General features: G+C 42.4%; 1 protein-coding gene across 2 annotated transcripts in view; it reads left to right on the top strand.

Moving 5' to 3' along the window:
- The first annotated feature begins 2,824 nt into the window (after positions 1-2,824).
- The window catches only part of ANKFY1 (ankyrin repeat and FYVE domain containing 1), a 76,676-nt gene continuing 55,914 nt past the window's right edge, over positions 2,825-23,586 (top strand). Inside the window, exons 1-2 of one of the 2 annotated variants that reach the window (XM_081161126.1) lie at positions 2,825-2,863; positions 20,950-21,142. In XM_081161126.1, the coding sequence (XP_081017252.1) occupies positions 2,854-2,863; positions 20,950-21,142 (203 nt within the window). In that variant the 5' untranslated portion in view covers positions 2,825-2,853. The remainder of the gene's footprint in view (positions 2,864-20,949; positions 21,143-23,586) is intronic. The other variant, XM_081161127.1, reaches the window with a different exon arrangement.

The raw sequence follows: 23,586 nt of genomic DNA, 5'->3' as shown, positions 1-23,586 counted from the left end.
TCCCTTGTGCTTTTAAGGCAATCAGCATTGATTCCTTCTGCACTTCATGTTCCCTGCCCGAGACAAGTCCACATTAGGTTTCTCTTAATCTGAGAGCAAAAGCTGAATTAGGTCTAAAATGAACCATGTTTTCTAGTGCTCAAAATTTTCAAGATGACTATTTCAGGTCATATCTAATGTAGCTCCATCCAAGCCTGTTGGGTGTTGCAGTTCACTGAGTACCATAGATGGTTTATTTTACAGGCTTTGTTAAGAAGTTTCCATAGCTCACAGGATTCAAGCCAGTAAGAGCTTAAAGTGAGTTCTCTTGACTGTGGGCATCTAGTCCGAGCAAACGGAAAGGACACAACTTTGTTTATTCCTACGTGTCTGCTCCCCTAAGGGAGAGGGTTTTCATCAGATTCTCAAAGGGGTTCATGGCCCTCCAAATCGTTAAGAATTGTGGATTCTAGTCCAACGCCCTCTTGAAATCGATGGAGAATCTGAAGTGGCAGTGTAAAGCTTGCAGGGGTTTGCCTATCATCAGTAGGGCTTTGCAAATCAGTTGCAGAGCCAAACTTGAACCCAGTTCTCCAGACTTCTGGTATAGGTCACAGTGGTAACAACTCAAACATTCTGAACAGCTTCTGTATACCAGACGCTAGCTAGGCTGGTGTTGGTGAGGCAAAGGTAAGTCATATGCTATAAAACGAGGCATCCGTTAAAACAGAACTTCCCAATCACTTCTATGACATTTTTACGTTGTGACCCAGGAAACATTTGTAGGGTACTGTTAGGATAAAACATGAGGCTGCTTGTGGCCAGAATGGACTGGCTTCCCTGGCCACCCTGATGGCCCCAGGGGCTCGCCATTTGGTATACTTATAACCCATGGCTGACAAGAAAGCTTTGAGCTAGGGCACCTCCATTGAGCCTGGCAAGTATAGTATTCCCCTCCCCTCCGTTGTCTAAGTGCTGCTTGCTCAGTGCAGCTCCTCGAAGCACCCCCCTGCTGTACTGCCTTCACACCTTTAGTCTCCCACTGTAACTGGAACATCATTTCCTTGAGCATACTGTTCTTACATATTTCAATACTTGCTTCCCTTCCATCTCCCTGGTCTCCCTCAGCCAGAATTACTCAACATTTTAACCCATGACCCTGTTTCCATGTTCCAAATTCCTCCTCCACCTCACTACCAACTAATGCTTAATCTTGGCAGCGCCTAAAAAGTCTCCAACTTCAAATCCTCCCCTTTTCTGTTCTGACACCCCCATCCTGTTCTCAGATCCTTAAGCCCTTACTCTTGGCTCTTCTCCAAGGCCACCACTTTCCCTGCAGTCCTTAACTGTTGATGCTCCTAGGAATATGGGTACATGCATCATTCTTTCAATTCTCCTTTGAGTAAAAAATCATCTTTGAAAGGTCTCACGCTATTCAGTTATATGTCTCCCCCCACCCCCTTCTCTCTGGTATTAGTCAACCACATATTTACTAAAGATTTTAGCACCTGGTTTATGGTCTCCTTTCTCTACCTCTAAATTCCATATCTGATTTTCTTACCTTCTCACTTCCACTTCACCTTTTGTATTCCATGGCCCTGTCCTGGACTTCATCATTTTCTAGTGCTATTTAACTTGCAAACTTCAGTTTGCCGCTCTGACCACAGGGCTCTCACCATCTTGTTTGCACTGCACTGCTCTTCAATATTACAGACCTGCAGTTTTGTGACTCCCTACGTCAGCCCTTACACAGTCTGCACCCGAGCTGTATTCTCATGGCAGTCTCAATTTCTTTTAGGGAATTAATCCCAAGCCCTGGGCAAATGCTAGAATCTATTCTCTGCATCTGCAGCCAGGTGGCTGAATTTTGCTAAAAAAAGAAAATACAAGTGTCCCCTCCCCCTCCCCCTTCCCCCCCTTCTATCCCTCTCAGGTGTACATCTCCTAAACTGGAAGGGGCCCCATGAGACTTGCAACCAGAGGAGCAATGGGCAGCGGCAGCCTGTCTTGGGCTAACCTGAACTTATCTCCAAGGCTCCCTTTTCTCTGACTTCTTAGTGAGCCAAAGCAGCCGGGCCTAGGCCCTCCTGTTGCTTCTTCCATCCTAGGCCCTTCCTGTTTCACTGTCCTCAGCTTTAATTTTTAAAAGTACATAAGATTACATATAAGAGACACTTGAAACCAGGCCTTCCAACTTGAGTCCTTTCCAAAATTTTCTTTACTCTCTCCTGGTCCCCTTGCCTACGAACTTCAACCACAAAACGGATGTCATCAAGCGTTCTCCCAGATACGCCCCCCCCCATCTATTTGCATGCATGTTCTTATTTCCTAAGCTTTTAGTAGAATAACAGTGACCTGCCTCTAGCCTAAAGCGAATCCCTTCTTCAGAATTCCTTCTGCACTCGCTTGCAGGGCACCCCGCCTCCCCAGGGACCTAGAACCGTCTTTAGCCTTTCCCTCTGCTTCGGCTCTTTTCTCTCAGCCTCTCACATCGTTACAAACAAATCTAAAGAAAAACAGAACAAAAAACAACACCCTCTCTAGACCCTCTCACGGCCAAGTTTTTCCAAAGAGTAGTCTACCCTCCTTGCGCCCACCCTTCCCAGGGCCCTCCCTAGGGAGCGCGATGGGGTGCAGCCCGATCGCTGCCTCATCAGTCCCGGCTTCTAAGGCACGAGGCGGAGGGAGACGAGCTCTCGGACCCCGTGTCCCGCTGCCCCCTCCCACTTTCATTCACGGTTTTTCCATAGCCTCGGCCCCTCCCTTTGCCGGGACTCCCATGGCTCTCGCGAGACCTGGGGCCTCTGCTACGCACGGCCCTGGCTGAGCGGCGCCCCGCACTTCTCGCGAGGCTGCAGGCAGGGCCGGGCCAACATGGCGGAAGGTAGGGTTTTTGTGGAGTCGCGCGGGAAGGCGCGGAGCTGTCGGGGTGCTGGTGGCTGGGCCAAGCAGCCTTGAGAGGGAACGGCCGGACGTGGTCGTAAGGGCACGGCGGGTGTCGCGAGCCTTCCTCTGCAGCCTATCCCGGGTGCCTCGGGCTGGGGTCGGGAACGCTATTCCTATGGCAACGCCCCTCGGCGCCCCGGGACCCCTGGGGACCCCGGCAGGCTGCGGAGCCGGGTTGGGAGATCCCATGCCGGAACCGAGGGCAGCCGCGGGGATCGCGACGGCGGCCGGGGAGACTTCTTGGGTTGCCCGGGGTGCTGGGACGGCGGGGGAAGTAACCCTTCTCCTCAGGAAACCGAAACTGCTGTCCTGGCACGTCCTGCGTCCGGAAGGGGTACATCCCTCGCCTGCGCAAGAGCTTGGGACTCTGGTCGGGGTGAGGGGTGGGGGAGAGCCAGGGCTGGAACTGGCCCACGCGCCCACGGGGCACGCGCGGTAGCCTCTGGAGTCCCCAGCAGCCCCGGGACCCGGGCCGGCTGGGATTCTTTCTGCAGGTTTACAGATGTGGACGGGAGGCGGGGGTCTGTGCCGCAACCCAGGCTGCTGCTCCTTTGCCTCTCAGTCTAGTTCTGAGCCTCTTTTCTGGTGCCGTCTTTATGACACTGCAGGTAAAGGTAGTTTGGCCTCTCAGGTTCCACCTCCCTTACCGTGACAATATTATGATCCTTCATTGTCAAAGCCTTATTGTACGTGGCGGGTTGGGGGAGAAGGCCCAGATATGGGGGGAGTTACCTGCCAGGGACACTGTGGGACCTGGCCAGTGTGCTTCTCCTGTTCCATCCCGTTATTGGAGGAAAATACTCCTATTTGACTTGTTTATTGAGTGACTGCAAAGTGCTAGTCACGACCTGTCCTGTTGGTTTTGAGTTACGCTTGGTCTGAACACATCTTTTTTTTTTTTTTTTAAATCCTCACCCGAGGACATATTTCTGTCCATTCTAGAGAGGGGAGAGGGAGGCAGAAAGAGGGAGAAGAACATCGATGTGAGAGAGAAACATCCACCACATCCGTTGGTTGCCTCTCCCTCGCACCCCGACCAGGGACCCAACGTGCAACCTGGGTGTGTGTCCTGACTAGGAATGGAACCCGCAGCCCTCTGGTGCACGGAGGACTCTCCAACCAACTGAGGCTCCCTGCCAGGGCTGTCTGAACGCAACTTACGGTTGGGTGGCACATGACTGTCTGCAGGCTTTTCTCATTTGGATTAGACTTCTGAACAAGACTGTGAAGGAGGCCTGGCATGTGTGTTATTTGCACTTTGTAGATAAAAGAATAGAGATAGTTGGGACTGGTACCCAGCTTTTTTGTTTGTTTGTTTGTTTTAAATAATAAATTATTTTTGTTGACAGTATTACAGATGCCCCCCATTTTACCCCCTTGTCCCCCTCCACCCAGCCCCCACACAGTTTTGTCTTTGCTCTTTTTACCATGTTTGACACCCCCCCCACCCTCCCCCCAGTGGAGCAATAAAAGCAGAAATAAAGCTAAGGCATTCCATGAAGCTAGTTTTTGGGTAAATCACAGAATGTTGTGTAACATTGTTTAACACGTTAATACCGGGAGCAGCCAGCCAGTGAAATGGAGCTTGTCTCTCAGCAGTGAGGTGGAGTAGAAACGTTCAGGAAGGCTTTTTGTGAGGTAATGGGTAGTCCAGCACTTTTCCACTAGGAAGAGAAGAGAAGGTGATGAGTGCTTTGGGAATACATTACCAAGGTTGAAATTCTGGAGGGCAGCTGGTTTTTCATTCAGCAGTTTTCCTGAGCATGTGGTGTGCTTTGCAGTCAGGTTCCAGCCATGAGCAGCTCATACAGGGTGAGCGTGCTGATGGTTACCCTGCAAGTGCCTTGACATATGTGTTAGGGTAACATCTAGCCAGTGGAGTATGCATATTAAAACATCCTTTCAGGGTTTAATTGACAAGGGAGGATAGGTAGGTAAGCACAGTCATGAGATTCTGACTTCACAATTTTCTTTTACCTTTCCTCTTCTGATTTAAACTCTTTGGAAACTGTTGCAAACTTCGACTAGGAAGAATTGAGTGGGCATTTTAGTTCAGGTGGCTCATTAAACTGAAGGTGGTTTTTATGCAGAGGAAGGCAAGATTAGCTAGGAAATGCTTTGCTGGTGTGTTACTTGTTTAATGCTGCTGTACTTTAATCAGAATGTATCAGTGCTGGCTACACTTGTTCTGAAATTAATTTAAATATATTAAAAAAGAGCAAAAAAATCTGTGTCATATAATAATTGGATTATCTGCAAGCACATTCTGTGGGAACATCCTAGTAATGGTTTTTTTGGTATTGTGATTGTGTGAGCATGTGGAAATAGCGCTTAGGAATAGTAAATAGAACCTGGAGAGCCTGAGTATACAGGCTTGCTTAGAAACCAACCTTCTTTCCTTTCATCATGCATGGGTATTGGTATGACCATATATAATTGGCTAAAGTCTGTCCTAAAAGTTTTCATTTCCACTCTACATCTCTGCAGCTGTTCTATAATCCAAGCTTGTTTCATCACTTGAAAGAGTTCCTCCTACATGATCTTTCTGCTTTTACTTTTTCACCTTAATTTTGCTTCCCTACAGCCTATTTTTATAGAGTTTTCAGTGTTCCCTGTAAAACGTAAGTGAGATCATGTCTCTCACTCTTCTCAATATACCTACCCCTTTACCTCCCATCCCCACTCCCATGGCTTTCCATGATCTTAAAATATATTCCAAAGCCTTACAATGCCCTTCAAGTCCCAATAGGAGGTGGCCCCCGGTTAACACTGTGGCCTTGTTTCCTACTTCTCTTCTGGTTCGTGGTGCTCTTGCCACAACATCTTCCTTGCTGCTCTTAGAAGCATTCCTACAGGCTCTACTTCTGCTTCTTTGTCCTTGTAATTCGCTTGTCCTGGAACAGTCTTCTCAGTTTCTCTACACAGCTAACTTTTATTCAGGTGTCTGTTCAGTTCTCACCTCTTTAGAAACCTTTCCTAATTTTTAAAAGAAATTCCCTTTCTGGAATATAAACCCCATGAGGGCAGAGACTTGTTGTTTGTGACTCCTCACCCAAGGATATATTTTCCATTGATTTTTAGAGAGAGTGGAACCTGCAACCCAGGTACAGGTGCCCTTGACTGAGAATTGAACCCGAGACCCTTTGGTGTGTGGGCTGACTCTCTATCCACTGAGCCACACTGGCCAGGGGAGAGACTTTTTCTGTTTTGTTCACTGCTGTATCTCCCAACTTGGAATCATGCCCGTGGCTGAAGGAATGGATAAATTTATTGAGCATCATTTACCAGACATCAGGAATAGTTGCCTGGATACATCCTTAGTCTCTTGTCAAGTAAGCTGGCTGGTCCAGCTTTTAATGTGCTCTGAATAACATCAGTCTGCTGGGAGCTACCTAACCTACTTTTCGTCCAGCCCTTTTTAGTTTTGCAGTTGAAGTGTAATGCTTAAGAGCTCAGTCTGTGCTGTTGGACATGGATTTGAATCGTAGTTTTACTAAACTGTGATTAGAGGCAAGCCAATTAATTGATCTTAGTCTCAGTTTCTTCAACTTTAAAGGAGAGATAATCTCTATCTCAAAGGTAACCGTGAGGATCAAGAGAAATAGTACATGGACAAGCTTTTAGCACAGCTTTTAGACATTTTCACCCTGGCATGCAGTTTTTCTCCTAGTCTCTTTTTAAATCACACTCCCCTTTCCTTCCTTTGTAGAATTAAAGTGAAAATTGGAAAAATGTAAATGGTTTTTAAACAGAAAATTGATCATGAACTTTTATTAACTTACTGGAATTTGGTTAAGATATTTTTGACACATAATAAAGTGAACACATTCCATATTCTAGATAATCACTGGGCAATACAGTAGCCACTGGCCACAAATTTAATTAAAAATACATAAAACTAAAAATTCAGTTCTTAGTCACTAGTTCCATTCCAAGCGCTCAATAGCTATGTGGCTCCCCACACTAGCCAGCAACAGATTAATAGAGCACTTGTATCATTCCAGAAAGTACTGTAGGACAGCACTGTTCCAGAAAATAATAGGGAAATAAGAAACTTTGTTCCTTTCCAGTTTTGAAATTTATCTCTTTATTATTTTACCCATTCAACAAATATCCCAGGCCATTGCATAGAGTCTGGAGACCTCTCAGGCACTGTCGCTTTCTATACCACTCCTTTATCTTCCCTTTCTTTCACTTCTTTCACAAGCAATAGCTGATAGCCTTCTCCTTGAGGGTTTTGTTTCCAAAGAAAGTTTATCCATTCATTGCAGTGACTGTTGATGTGCCCGAGTAGAGCTATAGAATCATGCCGAGATACTCAGGGTTCAGTCACTGGCAAGGTGAGTTGCTGTAGTTGAGATATTATCGTGATTTACAGTCTTGCCCAACAAAATGAGAAATTCCTATGTCCTCAGTATCTCTTGTTGAATCTGAGTAGGCCAAAGAACTAGGTATTTATTCAACTCCACCTACTAAGGCATTGTTGGGTGGAGGATGGGATGAGCGTGGAGTGGGGGTGGAGGGAGAAGTAGTGGGTTGGTTAAAAAAGAATAGCCAGGCCTAGAGCCTGTTCACAGGGAACTCTGAAGTCTAGGAGGGGAGATGAAAAGTGTGCACATAAGAAACTGTACTGTAGGTGCAGTGAAAAATGCTTAAGAGTTACTTTGAGAATTCAGAGTAGGAAGAGATTGTTTCAAGGAAGTATGGGGTTTTGTTTTGGGTGGTCAGGGAAGGTCTTTGCTGCAAGTATTTGAGCTGGGTTTTGGAAAATAGGCCTCTTGCAGATGGGAAGAGATGGTAGTGGGAAGAGGTCACTGTTCTTGATGGAAGGATATGAGGCTGGAAAAGTATGTTAAGGGCTAACTGTGAAGAAATTTAGTTAAGCATTTGGGTTTTACTCTGTGGGCTATGGGGTGAGGCTGCTGAAAAGTGTCAGCCAAGGTAGTGACATGACTGGAATTATCTGAGGGTTGTTGAAATGGCTACAATGTAGAGAATGGATTTGGGAGGAAAGGGAGGCTGGCAGGGAGGCTGTAGCAATTGATGATGAGACCTTTGAAAGGGGCATTGGCGCTGGTGAGGACTGATGTGAAAGAGACTATACAAGGTATAAAAGACAAGACTTCAAAAATTTTAAAACCTGTTTGCATGTTGACAAGAGAGATATCAAATAGGACTCAAGGGTTCTAGGTCTGGATGACTCACATAATGGCTGGATTGTTAACAGGAAGAGGAGGAACAGATTTGAGAACAAATATCCTGACCTCAGTTTTGGATGTGCTTTGCAATGCCTAATATACCTTTAGGTGGTTATATCTTAGCAGGTAGTTGGAAGCATTTCCAGTCTGACTGGCATTTGGGTAAAAATTGTCTGGTTAGCTTTTCTTTGTTGACTACCTCCTGTAAGCCAGCCCTGTGATCAGTGCTATATAGAGTGAGGTTTGAAAGGTGTATAAGTGACACCACTGACTTGCAGACAGGACTTAACAGTTGAATTACATTCAGGAAAAATGTATTTCATTTTTCTTAGGTGCAAGCTACAATGCTAGGGATGGCAGAGTGAACAAGACATGGTCTCAGTCTCAGTAGAACTTGTGGAACAGAGGGGAAAGCAAAGTTTCTCCAAAAAAGCATGCATGTTGTGTTTTATAGTTTCCTGAGTTTTCTCCTTTGCATTGATTTTTAATGGCACCACCGTCAAGCCACACTCTCAAGTCAGTAATCTAGAAGTCATCCCTCACTTCCCCTTAACTCTGCAGTCAGTCACTAAATCCTGTGGATGCTAGAAAGCTCTCACATATGTTGTTGCCTCTGTGCTGTCATTCCATTAGTTCAAGCTAGTGGTCCTCAACCTGGAGAGCCCTGCACGTTAGGATCACCTAGGGAACTTTTAAAAACCTAGATTTATGCATCACTCAGCTTTGATGAAGATCAACATATCCCATAGAACATTTTTTTCAAACTGAGTCAATACAGAATCAGGTTTTTAAAAAACAAATGTGTGTGTGTGTGTGTGTGTGTATAAATAATAAGGTAATCTTTCCTACCTACAAAGTCCTAGGTAGTAAGTTTTATCTGTAACTGCAGTAAAAGGGCTTTTTAATTTTAAAATTTTATTATTTAATTTAAGAAATTTTCTTTTTATTTTTAAAATCATTTAAAAATTTTTTAAGTACAGTTGACATACAATATTATATTAGTTTTGGGTGTACACCCCAGTGATTAGACATGGTATAACCTACTAAGTGGTCATCCTGATAAATCTTGTACCCATCTTTCATCATATGTAGTTATTAGAATATTGTTGACTGTATTCCCTATACTGTACTTTACATCCCCATGACTATTCTGTAACTACCATTTTTTACTTCTTAATCCCTTCACCTTTTTCACCCTACCCCCAACTCACTTTCCATCAGGCAACTATCAAAATTTTCTCTGTCTGTGAGTCTGTTTCTGTTCTGTTCTGTGTCTATTTTGATTTTTAAATTCAGTTGTTGATATATATGTATTTATTGTCATTTTATTGTTCATATTTTAAAATGTTTCTTCAACTTCTTTAAGACCCTTTAACATTTCATGTAATATTGGTTTGGTGGTGATGAACTCCTTTAGCTTTTTCTTGTCTGGGAAGCTCTTTATCTGTCTTTTGATTCTAAATGATAGTTTTGCTGGGTAGAGTAATCTTGGTTGTAGGTCCTTGCTTTTCATCACTGTAAATATTTTTTGTCAATCCCTTCTGGCCTGCAAAGTTTCTGTTGAGAAAATCAGCTGACAGTCTTATGGGTGCTCCCTTGTAGGTAACTAATTGCTTTTCTCTTGCTGCTTTTAAGATTCTCACTTTGTCTTTAGCCCTTGGCATTTTGATTATGATGTGTCTTGCTGTGGGCCTCTTTGGGTTCACCTTGTTTTGGACTCTCTGCACTTTCTGGGCTTGTATGTCTATTTCCTTCACCAGGTTAAGGAAGTTTTCTGTCATTATTTCTTCAAATAGCTTTTCAATTTCCTGCTTTCTCTTTTCTCCTCCCAGCACCCCTGTGATGCAAATGTTCGTATGTTTGAAGTTGTCCCAGAGGCTCCTTACACTATCCTTATTTTGGGGGGGTTCTTTTTTTTTGTTTTTGTTCTGATTGGGTGTTTTTTGCTTCTTCATATTCCAAATTGCTAGCTTTATTCTTGGCTTCATCTTTTCTACTGTTGGTTCCCTGTAAATTATTCTTTATTTCAGTTAGTAGTGTATCCTTCATTTCTGACAGGTTCTTTTTTATGGTTTCCATGACCTTTTTTTATGCTGTTCAGGTTCTCACTAAGTTCCTTGAGCATCCTTATAACCATTGTTTTGAACTCTGTTAGTTTGCTTGCCTCCATTTCATTTAGTTCTTTTGCCTTTTCTTTTGCTGGGACCTGTTTCTTTGTCTCCTCATTTTGGCTGCTTCCCTGTGTTTGTTTCTTTGTATTATAGAGCTGCTATGTCTCCTGGGCTTGGTAGAGTGAACTAATGTAGTAGACGTCCAATAGGGTCCAGTGGCAGTGCCTCCCTGTTCACCTGAGTTGGGCACTCCAGTCCCCCCTCTACGTGTGGGCTGTGTACACCCTCCTGTTGTAGTTGAGCCTTGATTGCTGTTGGCATGACACTGGGAGGGATTTATCCCTTGGCCGATAGGCTTTGAGGATTAGCTGGGACTACCACGGAGGATCACTGTGTAGGGATCCACCCCATGGAACAGGACTTACTTCAGCAGGGCTCTGGTCCCTGCTGAGGGTGTCGCTTGTGAAGGTAGTTGGGTGGTGCTTTGACGTGGTCTGAAGCTGTCCACCAGGTGCACTGGCTCTGGGGTCTCCCTGTTGGTGCAGGCCAAGGTTAACTTCCACCTATGTCCTCCCTGGGGCCTCCTGCTGTGAGCTACAAAGCGATCTGCAGATGGCTGCTACTTGTGCTGGTCTTGGAGATGTCCAGCAGAGGCCAATCTGTGAACCAAGAGTGGTTCCCACTCAAGTCAGGCCTGGGGCCACTTAGTAAGAGGTACGGGGTACACTGAGGCCAGATGTTGCTTGTTTGACAGATTTTAGGGAAGTCGGAAGCATGAGCCAAGACAAGCTATTCATATGGAAAAGCCACTGGAAACAGCTTGCATGGGCCCTCACGTTTGGTGGGGCGGGGTCTCAGGGAATCATCAGGGCAGGGCTGAAAGCATTAGCCAGGTTGATGGGGATTCAGATATGGTGCCCACCTACCATCTCTGTGGGATGATGGCTCAGAAAAGGAACAGTGGCCTCTGCCAGCACTTCTGTCAGGGAGAAAGCTGCCCTTCTGGCTCTTGCCCTGATGTCAGACAGTTCAGTTCCTCCCCATATGTCCCTGGTGCCTCTTGAGCTGCCCCAGTTCTAGACTTCAGAGGGAGTGAGTCCAAGTACATTTGTGCACAGGTCCTTTAAGATGAACTGCCAGTGGCTTCAGCAGCCCTCTGTCTCACTCAGCCACAATCCCTCCTGGTTTTTGCAGCCAGAAGTTATGAGGACTTCTCTTCCTGGCACTGAAAGCCTGGACTTAAATCCCTACCTCCTCAGGGTGAACCTTCACAGCTGAGATACACCGATTTCTATCCACTATATGTGGGTGTGGGACCAGCCCGTTCCATATCTCCGCCCCTCCTACCAGTCTAGATGTGGCATTTTCTTGATATCCTTAGTTATAGGACTTCCATTCAACTGGATTTCAGGTGGTTCTGAATGATGATTGTTCTGTAATTTAGTTCTAATTTTAATATGTTGTGGAAAGTTCTGAGGACCACACTTATCTACGCCTCCATCTTAACCAGAAACCCAAAACCTTTTTTTAAAAGCAAACTTTGGTTAAATAATGGCTTTTGGACTTTGTCAAAGCATTCAAGTTATGAATTGCAAGATTTTTTAAATGGTGAAAAGTCAAAATATGAAATAGCTCTTAGCACCATCTTATTTTTAATACCCTCCAAACTGTGTGTGTGTGTGTGTGTGTGTGAGTGAGAGAGAGAGAGAGAGAGAGAGAGAGAGAGAGAGGGAGAGAGGGAGGGAGGGAGGGAAGTGGGGAGGTGCAGACTGGCAGGAGTATCTATGACCCTTACTATTTCTTTGCACTCTCCTCCATATGGTATTGCTATCTTTTCTTTTCCCTTGCCTTCTTTTCATTATGGTTTGTGAACTTGAGTTCTCATCAGTAAATATATCCACATATTTCTCCTTCTCCATTAAACAATTTTCTTATATTTAGCCCTCTTGGTTATTGAATATTCAGTAACGCCAGTGAAAGAAAAATTTCATCTGCCTTATGACAATTTTAGAAAAGTAATAGTGGTAGTAATTCATCACCAGCGAGGAGCTTATCTATTCTGATGCCAACAAGGAAGCTGCTATATTCTAGAAAGATCATACTTTAGGAAATGTTGTTATGTGGAAGACCCTAATATGTGCTTGAAGCAAAAATTATTCTTGTAGTTCTCAAAATAGGATTCTACACCGCTTTTACAATGATTGTTCTTTTATCTAAAGGACATAGAGCAGAGTAGGGAAAAGTCATTTAGTCATTAAAGAATTATACAAACAACACTAGCAGTGGGCTAAAATCATGGCTAGAGTGTAAGAACTATAAAAGTCTAGAAAAAGGAAATACCAAGGCTCATTCGTGCTTTTGCATTACAATGACAGGGTTGAGTAGTTGCTACAGAGACTGAGGCACAAAGAGCCTAAAATATTTACTATCTGGCCCTTCACAGAAAAAGTTTGCCAACTCCTGACCTAGAAGGATCATTGTGGGTTCTTTTCTGACTGTGCCATGACTTGCTGATTATTATTATTATTATTGTTGCAGTCGATATTGATTTCTCTGTTTTAGGCTCTTCATAGTGAATGCAGATTTTTTATCTCAAGCACTTTTGATTAAGTTAAGACTGACGAACTATCAGAAAGCTCACCAAAGTGTCTGACCTAGGGCTGCATTGGCGAAGGGCATTTGGGTATTATTTGGAAAGAAACATGACAAAATTATAATACAAGCTGCTGACATTCTTCATTGATACTTAGCATAGCTTTTTTGATGAAATGAAAGTTTTTTATCCGTTATTTAAATTTTTAGGCTTATTTTTCAAAAGCAAAGTTGGAAGGAGAGAAAGAAGAAACCACAGCTGAAAACTAGCCATTTTATAAAGAAGTAGTAGTAGTAAATCTTTAAGCCAGACGCTGTTCTAAAGGATTTACTCTACCTTAATTCACCCCTTGACAACCACTCTGAGATACTTATTCCCATTTTCCATATGAGAAAACAGGCCCAGAGAAGAGTAGGTAACTTGCCCAAGGTCACACAGCTAGTAAATGGGCAAGCTGGGATTCTAACCCAGTCAGGCGATGTTCCAGAGTACATGCTCTTAAGGACTATATTGTGTTGCCTTTCTCAGAATGATAACCACTAACATTTATTGACCACTTACTGGAGGGCAGATTCTCTTCTAAGGTCATTATATGTATCTGCACATTTAATGTTTACAACACACTTGCCTAAGTTTACAACTAGAAAGTGGTGGGGCCATTGATCCTAGTCAGTCCAGCTCCAGAGCCTGTACCCTTCACCACTGCACTGTGCTATAGCTTTTCCCTTCATTATTGCTCAGAGAGGTACTTTTATTCTTTTTCCTCTAAGAACTCTATAGCTTGGTGACATGTCAAGGACACGTTTTATTGCTGTTTGCAAGGAGACAATTTTCCCCACAGGATAACATCATCCATGGTCACTTTTTCTGTTATACTCTGCAATAGCTCAGCAATTGATGGGTGTACTTGTGATCTCTGTTTTCCCCTACAAAAGATGCTAGGCAGAAGGCCTCTGTGATTTCGTGAATAAGAGCCCTAAGTTATCTTAAAAGCCCTTTTATCTTGGCTCATCTCTGATCATAACCTTTGTAGTTTATGTCTTTTGTCAGTGTCTAGGCTGCAGCTGGAAACTTGTGCCAGAAATTCTGGAGTAAGACTTAGGGCTATTGTGGTAGATTTTGGAATCATATGTGTATAACCTATATCCAAAGGAATATACAGGGACTGTTTGAGAAGATGATTGAAACAGAGCTTTTACAATCTCATTATAAGGATTAGATAAAGCAGCCAGCAACTTTCTACTCTTGAAGACAAATGTCCTCATAAGTCCTCAGATTCTTTGTGACTATTAATTTTGTTTTTGCTCCTCCTGTTTGTGAGTTCCTTGTAGACACTACTTTGATTTTACATTGATACTAATTTGGTGCGACAATATTTGTTTGCAAGAGGTGCAGGTTATACTGCCCTTTTTCAAAACTCTGAAAGAGGCAACTCATAACCTACTGTAATGCTTAGTGCGTAGTAGGTATGTCATAAATACTTGTAGATCGATAATTTAAGTGACTTAAGTGGCATGGAAATGCAGAGTTAATTACTGATGCTATAGTCTTGATGGGTTGGAGCTTTTGAGCAAAGTGCTTAGGTTGCCTAGAATATTGTGTAATTGAAACCAAGGTTAAAGGGTTCAGTTTGCTTTATGGAAGAAAAATCTCCAATCCATAGCCACAGGCTGCCTCTGTGAAAATGTGGAAGCTCTCTCTCCAGCAAGTGGGCTGTAACTTTAACCACTAGGTTGAACTAGCAAGATGACTTTTTCTCTGACCAGTTCCTTTTCAGTTGACTTATGCAGAGGCAGGCGAGTGGCAGACATTTTTGCCAGTGAGCTCTTGGAGGATGAGGCTAGGTCTTGCCTTCTAATTATTATTTGTATTTGTCATACAGCGAAGTACTGTCTGTTCCACAAACCTGTTCACTGATACTAGTTTGAAAGGAGAATCTAACCAAGAATGTAAAAGACTGAAGACTTTTCTTTGCAATTTCTGGGCTCAGGATGCTACAAAAACTTACAGGCTTCATTCATTTCAATCTTTTGAAGTAAAACACCACTTTTCTGGGATGTCTTTTCTCACGCTAGATTAAGGCAGGTGGTCTTGCTCTGTGCTCTATCTGTATTTTCCCCTCAGAGTGTTGTCAGTTTTTACTGAATTGTTTTTGTTTACTAGCTCATCTTCTCCATTACGCTGTAACTTTGTAAAAAAAAAAAGTGCCAGGATGTTGTTGTTTTTTTAGTTTGACACTGGCACTGCATAGGTGCTTAGTAAATTTTTAATGAATGACTAGGTTATGCAGTTGTTTTCTTAAAAGATGAAAATCTGTAAACAAATCAATGAAGGAACAAAAACATTGCAGTTCAGTATTCCCAGAGCAGTCTGTGTGTGACTTAGGGAGGTATTTGCTGGGGGTTGAGCTTTTTCTCCAGGGCATTCATTCCCATACCTGGGACTGTTTTAACAGTATACTTTTCCTGACCCCACCCCACATCTACTGAATCTGGGTGCTTGCTTTCTCCAGTTCAGACTGCCTGGGTGATTCTCATGCAGGTAGCCTGGGAGTATTGCCTTTGAGCATGGTCTGAGAGGCAAGAGGTAGATAGGTTGGTCATGGGCTTGTCTCCTCTCTGCTCCTCAGATTCATTTTCTGGAAGTTGACTGAAATGAGATCATCTTTAGGCTCCTTCCTTTTCTAAAGTTTTGTGATACATAAAAATCCTTATACTTAGGTATTAGAAAATTATTTATTTTTCCTCATAATTGTAATTATTTTTCATAATCTTTAAAACTTGCATAAAAGAATATATTTGCTTTATAAGTATGCATTGATTTAAATAAAATTCAAATAATATTACAAGGCTTATAACAAAAAATAAACTTTGCTACCCCTCAATCCTGTTCCCCAGACTATTTTCTGCTCTTCTCTATTTACTTCTAAGTGATAATGATTATACTGCCATTTCTAGGTCATTTATAGATGTTGACTGACTTTTTACTATGGTAGATTAGAAGTTGCCTCTTTGACAGGTTTTTTTTTTTAAAGGACAACCTAGTTTTCACCTTTTCCAAATGAGTAATAATGATGATTTTTAAAACATGTTAGGCTTTGCTTTTTGATTTTGGAATGGTCAGTGCAGACTTGCTTTGTGAGATGATACAGTATTTAAAGTAGCTTGTTTGGTATTTAGCAGTGTTTGCATTTCTGTTTTTACTTTTGTTCATCACCCCCTTCTTATAATGTCCAGTTGATTTTCCGTGACTTTAATTGATCAGTCTTAATTCCTAGCTCAGGAAAACATTTGTATCCCTTTCTGCTTTTCATGACTCAAAAAAATGTTGTGTAAACTGTTACAATAATTTAAACTGTTTATCCAGTGATTATGCAATTGTGGAATGCAAGGAGAGTGGAGGAAATGCTGACAGTTTTGAGTGCATGTGCCAGTCACAATAGCTGTCATTTAATTCTCACAACAACCCTGAGAAGTAGATCCCCTCTCCCCACTTTACATATAAAGAAATGGAAGCTCAGAGAGATGAACTTGCCCATGGTCTCACAGCTACTTAGAGAAAGGATTTAGATACCCATCGGTTTGATTTTAGAACCCACTACAGGTATCTATCAATTTTGTTAACTTTTTAGTTAAAGCATAAGATAATGAAGGAAAGAACAAATCATAAGGGTAGAGCTAGTGAATTATCAAAATGAACCATAAATGAACCAGTAGTGTAACCATTACTAAGTTAAATTTTAAAAGGATGTTACCAGCACCCCAGAGAGCACCCTCATGTTTCCTTCCAAATACTACTCTCTTGGCATTCCTCCAAAGATAACCATTATCACAATTTGTGACACCACAGATTTCATTTTGCTACAAGTGATAGCAGTTTTTGAACAGAATTTGATGCTACATTTTCTGTTACCAGCCTAGAAATTCAGTGACAGTTTTGCTTAAAGAAGCCAATCACCTCCTTTTCTTTGTCTATAGGAAAAAAAAAAAAGTATAAATTTGTACCATCACATGAACTCAATGCTTTGTGTTAAATGCTTCCCCCTTTGAGGTAAAAAATTGCAATTTCTGCCCGGCTGGGCATGGCTCAGCGGTTGAGTGTCGACCTGGGATCCAGGCGATCGGGGTTCGATTTCTGGTCAGGACACATGTCCGGGTTGCGGGCTCGATCATTGACTCTCTCATCATTGATGTTTCTATCTCTCTCTCCCTCCTTTCCTCTCTCTGAAATCAATAAAGATATGTTTAAAAAAAATTAAAAAATTGCAATTTCTTAGCTTTTTAGTCAGAGTCACTGTGAAGAACTCTTCAAAACCAGTGCCCTATATATTTATCACACCAGAATAAAAGTGTAGAGCTAGTCCTACCTAAGGGGTTTGGTATAATTGTAAATGCTACTTGCCGAGATTTTGAAATTTATAATAGGATCATTGTTTAGCCAATGTTTTTAAAAGAAATATTTGGTTTAAATATTAGTAGGCCAAGTTATTGCAGTATTTAAAAAATATATTAGTTATAGGAGTTCTTTTTAAAAATACGTTTTTATTGATTTTAGAGAGGGGGAAAGGAAGAGGAAGAGAGAGAGAGAGAAACATCTATGAGAGAGAAACACCCATCGGCTGCCTCCTGCATGCCCCCTTGCTGGGGATCAAGCCGGCAATCAGGGCATGTGCACTGACTGGGAATTGAACTGGTGACCTCTTGGTTCATGGGACAACGCTCAACCCACACTGGCTGGGCATAGGAATTCTTATCTGATATGTAAATCATGGACACAGCGATCATGTAGCAGCTATAAGCAAATTTTCATCTTATAAGTGCCTCTATTTTATTTCCCCATGAATACTTATTTGCACCTGAGACTCACATCCAGTTTTTTTATTCCATTTAACATGGATCCTCTAGAAGTAGAGAAAAAGGTCCCTACTATATGTATGAAGAAGATAGTCTATTAATATTTAAACAAGTTTCTCTTAAAATATTTTTTCTAGTTATGAAAACAACACATTTGTTATAGAATACCTGAAATGTGCAGAAAAGTGCAAAGAAGAAAAACCTTCCATTATCCCCTCTCACTGAGACCTCCTGATATTTTGGGGTCCTGCATTTATCTTTTTACTGCTCATATATGTGAATATTTATAATAACATTGAAATTATAGAACATATTTAGTTTCACAGCTTGCTTTTTTCTGTGCATATTTATGCATATTTTGTATTACATATTTCTTTGAAAACACTAATAGTTGCATAATAATTTCAAACTCATGTACCGCTTAGTTTATGTAACTATTCCTGCGTTTTGAACAAGTTTTTATTGTTTCCATGTTTATAAAGAGTTAGCTATTGGAGCCCTGGCTGGGTGGCTCAGATGATTGAATGTTGTCCCATGCACCAAGAGGTCGCTGGTTCGATTTCTCGTCAGAGCACATGCCTGGGTTGTGAGCTCAATCCCCAGCAAGGGGCATGCAGGAAGCAGCCAGTTGATGTTTCTCTCTCTCCCTCTTCCTTCCTCTCTCTCAAATGAATAAAAACTTATTTTTTTAAAAAAGAATTAGCTGTTGGACAGAAGATGGAGGAGGAATACAGTTGACGAGAGGAAAGAAATCCTTTTTTATAAAACTAGATTTTACCTGTTCAACTGAATTGATCAAATATTTAGTGAGCCTCTGTGTCAGGCCCTGTGATAGTCTCTGTGATGCAGATATAAATCTTTTCACATTGGGAACAGATATGATGAATGAAGATCTGAATGAAAGTCATAGTAGAGATGGGGATACAGAAGACAGGAAGGATTCCCAGAGATGTTTAAGTGGGAAAGTCAGTTTCTGAGTTGGGGCCATGTTAGTTAGTGGGAGACATCAAAGATTATCCCCATATTTCATCTTCATGTAACTAGGCTAGATGATGGTGCCATTTATTAGTATAGGGACCTCACAAGGGAAGAGCAAGTTTGCATGAAGTTTTCTTTGGGCATAGTGAATTTGAGGTACCTGTGGGCCACCAGGGAGAGATAGTTGCTGGGCAGGTGGATAGATGAATCTAAGAAGAGAGATCTGGACTAGAGATCCAAAATCTGGAGAAGCTGCCTTGAGAGAACATACATTTGAGAAGAGGGCCGAAGGTAGAACTGGGGGAATGTCAATGGTCAAGGGTTGGGAGGGATGTAGGGAAGCATGTGACAGAGGCAGAACCAGAATGGGGGGGAGAGTGGCATGTGGTTGCTGAAAGAACAGAAGGAGGGAAGGAAGGATGGACAACAGTATCAAATGCTGTACTGTACAGGTCCAGGAGGAGACCCACTGGCAAGTGTGTCTGTTGGATTTGGCAATTAGAAGATCATTGGTGAGAGGAGTTTTAAGGGAATGGTGGGGATAGAAGGAGGGAATGATGGGAATGCTGGGTGAGGAAACGGTGTGTGGTAGCTAGAGATGGAAGGGCAGACGTCAGAGGTGGTGTGGAAGGAGAGTTTTATTTAGACTTGAACAGGCTTATGTGCTGATGAAAAGGACCCAGTTGAAAGAGACTGAAGTTGCTGGGGAAGGGATGGGTGATGATAAAGGAAAGGACCGGAGGAGAGTGATGGGTTTGGAGCATAGGTGGAGGGATTAAACTTGGACCGGAGGGAAATACTTTCTCTGAGAAAGCATGGAGTAGGTGGGGATAGTTGCTGGTACAGTGGAAGTTGTTGACAGCAGCTTGGTTTCCTCAAGGCACTGGCTTAGAATGAGGCAGATTGGGTGGGAGATGGGCTTGAGGATGTCAAGATTTGGAATATCTGTGGTGGGAAGAGAGGGACGAAGGGACTGAGGCCCAGAGAATGACCAGAGCGGCACTGTGGTTCCATAGTTAGACCTGGGTTTATGTAATTACTAGTTTGCATGGTTGCGTGATTCCCCAGCAGAACCTTAGAGCCCAGGTAAAGGAGAAGCTTCTTGACTGTGACTTTCTTAGGGAAGCCTTCCCTGATGCCCTAAGTTAAATTTCTTTATTACAGGTTCTTACATCTCTGTTCCTTTAGTACTCATTAGAGTAGTACTTGTAGTTTTTTTCATTTGATTGTTAGTTGTTATATAAAAGTTTATTTTCTGCAGTAACTAAAAGTTTTTAGGAAAGATATGTCTGATTTTGCTTACCATTGTGCAGGTGTCTGGCACCTACCTAGTAGACACTTGGTAAATAGTTGTTGAATTTAATGAATCAAATATAGTGGTTCTCAACCTTCTTAATGTGCCCGAGCACACCTGTGGAATATGACTTGCTTCCATCTGAACTATTATTGACTACCTTGAGCTTCTCCTGAAGGAGGGCTGAATAGTGTTGGATACTGTGGTGTAGTGGTTAATAAATCACAGGTACTGGAATGAGAATGCCTGGACTCCTCCCTGCCCTACCTCTCACCAGCTTTGTGGCCTTATGCAAATTCTTAATCTCTCTGTGCCCCAGTGTCCTCATCTGTAAAATGTGTTAGTAATAGGACCTACCTCATGGGGTTATCATGAAGCTTGCATGAGAGGATTCACAGAAAGCTTTTAGAACAGCATGCAACATGTGAGAATTAGTTACTATCACTGGTAGTTTGAAAAAGCCTCCTAGGTGATTTTGAGAATCATCTTTCCTTGAGACTCCTGGCTTAATGGTAAAGGATTTGCAGGGCAGGGACCTGTTAGCATCTTATGTGAGTGTGTGTTCATTGTCATATATTGACTATTGATGTTCAGAGGAAACTAAGAAGAGAAATCCCTGGACCTTGATGATCTTTTGGTCCAGTGACCTAGTGACGTCCTGAAATAAAACCATTCTTGGTCCTGTAGGAGTATCATTAAGAAGTAGTAGAGCCCAGCTGGAGTGGCTCATTTGGTTGAGTATCGTCCTGTGCACGAAAAGGTTGCGGGTTTGATCCCTGGCTAGAGCATGTATGGAAAGCAACTGATTGATGTTTCTCTCTCTCTCTCCCCCTTCCTCTCTCTAAGCATGTCCTTAAGTGAGGATTAAAAAAAGAAGTAATAGAAACATCATATGACTAGTCATTTTGGTACCATCCTACTTGTGGAATGAGGGTTTAGTGAATGCTGTCTGCTTTACGCCTGCCATGGTAAACTTGATTCTTTGTCTCCCTTGCAGAGGAGGTGGCCAAGCTGGAGAAGCACTTGATGCTTCTCCGACAAGAGTATGTCAAGCTGCAGAAGAAATTGGCAGAGACAGAGAAGAGATGCACTCTTTTGGCCGCACAAGCAAACAAAGAAAACAACAATGAGTCCTTCATTAGCCGCCTGCTGACGATTGTGGCTGACCTCTATGAGCAGGAGCAATACAGGTGAGCTCCTGGACACAGGGCCAGTTGGGGAATCCAGCCCTTTAGCTTTACTCCCAGGTCACATTGCAACTTCTTCTCTCTTGTTGACTTTCTTTCCAAGTTTATTTTTCTCTGTTGGAGATTTTAGCAAATCTTTAGTTTCTAGAACGTAAGTTCCTTGAGGAAAGATTTTGTCTGTTTCCTGCTTATCTTGGGCACAGAGTGAGGGAGTCACGGTGATAGCATGTCTGATGCAAATAAGAATTAGCTCACATGTCTAGGGATTCAGAGGGGAGAGGTCACTTTCTCTTGGGATGTTCAAAGAGGGTGTCTTGAAACTAGTGGGCAGTATAGTATGATGGTTGAAGGTGAATTCTGGAACCACACAGCCTGTGTTAGAAGCTCAGCTGGCCATTTACTGTCTGTGTCACCCAGAGTTATATGACGTGCCTCAGGTTCCTAATCTGTAAAATGGGGATATAATACTACTCCTTACCTTAGGATTGTTGTGAGGATTAAATTAATAAATACATGTTATAAACATATCAGATGCTTAAAAGAGTGATATTACTGTTAGAGGGAATGACTAAGAATAGGCTCAAACATGGGACTATGCAGAGGATTTAGGGGATTGTGAGGGGGCCTTTTTAGAGTGCATGTCCCTGTAGGGGAGCACTGGGAGAGGGGGGAAAGGTAGGGTGCATTGCATTGGGATGCCAAGATGAGGAATTTGGACTTAATCCTCTAGAAAGTGTGGAACAGTATTTTTGAGTTTGTAGGACTGTCATAATCAAAGTGGTGTTTTAGGAAGATTAACCTCATAACATCATGTAGGTGAACTTATAAAGAGAAGAGACCTGGAGAGCAGCTGTGATGTAAATAGTCCAGACCAGAAATGATGAAGGACTGAGTTGGGATGATGGACGTGGATATGGAAAAGAAATATGGATTTGAATATACATAGAGGGAAGGATTTGGCTACTAGCAAAATGGATGATTGGACTAGATAAGACTTAGTAAAATTTCAAAATAAAATTTGACATTTAAAATGGGTCAAACCCTGGCTGATGTGGCTCAGTGGTTAAACATCGGCTTGGGGAACTGAAGGGTTGAGGGTTTGATTCCTGGTCAAGGTCAAGGTCACATAACTGGGTTGCAGGTTTGATCCCAGATCTGGTCGGGGTTGGGGCACATGCGGGAGGCAACCAATTGATACGTCTCTCATATCGATGTTTCTCTCTCTCTTTCTCATCCTCCCTCCCTCCCTCCCTCCCTCCCTCCCTCCCTCCCTCCCTCCCTCCCTCCCTCCCTTCCTTCCTTCCTTCCTTCCTTCCTTCCTTCCTCTCTCTAAAAATCAATGGGAAAAATATCCTCAGGCAAGGATTAACAAAAAATAAAATAATGTAAAATTTAAAATAAAGTAGATCAAAATCCAGAACTGCCAACCTACCATCTTAATCATTTCTAAAAGAAAGAAAAATTTAATACCAAAAGAAAACCAAAACAGAAGAAATATACACTGAGTAAATGAAAGCCCTTTAAATTGACTGGATATAGCCACTTGCAAAATACAGTTCATTGCCTTTTTAAATTTTTCTCTCTTTCTCCCATGTGCAAGTAAAGTTAAAACTTTATTTCTATTCACCCAGGTGGGAAGCCTGACATATTTCTATTACAGACACATTTCTCCTACTCTCCAAGGCTCTTCCCCATTAGAATACCTGTTACTTTTTCAATTACTTATTGATCAATTGCATTCATTATACTGTAGTCCTTCTAGCAGACACTGGGAACTAGACTGGGCAGTTTCCCATTCTGGCTCTTTTTACCTAGTCAGCTGTATAGTATGACATCATGGTTCCAGTGAGTCTCTTCACCTGTCCTTTATCTAAGGAAGTTGAATACCTGTGTTATGTACAGTTGAATATGAAGTGGGGAATGGAGCCTTCAGAGGACTCAGATGGAGTAACTAAAATTGGAAAACCAGTTTCTGAAGCAGGTGCTCTTTTACCAGTACAGGAAAGAAAAATACTTTTCCCAGAAACATGAATTTTGTTGAAGAATTTAAATAGTATTTTTATGTGTCAGTGTTAAAATTTTTAAATTTAGAAATGTGTAAAGAAATTGGTACATTTGTTTTTACTAAGTTCAGGAGAAGGCTTTTGTCCCATAAGATCATTTAAAATGATGGGTTACAGCCCTGACCAGTTTGGCTCAGCGGTTCGCAAGTTCGATTCCCCCGTCAAGGGTGTGTACCTCCTTTGCAGGCTCCATCCCAGCCCCGGTGGGGTCATCTCCCAGTCATTGTTAAATGTTTCTCTCTCCCTCTCTCTCTCCCCTCTTCCTCCCTCCCTTCCACTCTCTAAAAGAAAGAAAACATCTATGGAAGAATATCCTCAGGTGAGGATTAAAAAAAAAAAAGTTGGGTTGCATGTAGTTATTTTCTACATTCATTCTTTTAGCAA

This window comes from Miniopterus schreibersii, assembly GCF_964146895.1.
Source record: "Miniopterus schreibersii genome assembly, chromosome: 16".
In the NCBI taxonomy this organism is placed as follows: domain Eukaryota; kingdom Metazoa; phylum Chordata; class Mammalia; order Chiroptera; family Miniopteridae; genus Miniopterus; species Miniopterus schreibersii.
This window is presented reverse-complemented; position numbering and strand designations above follow the sequence as displayed.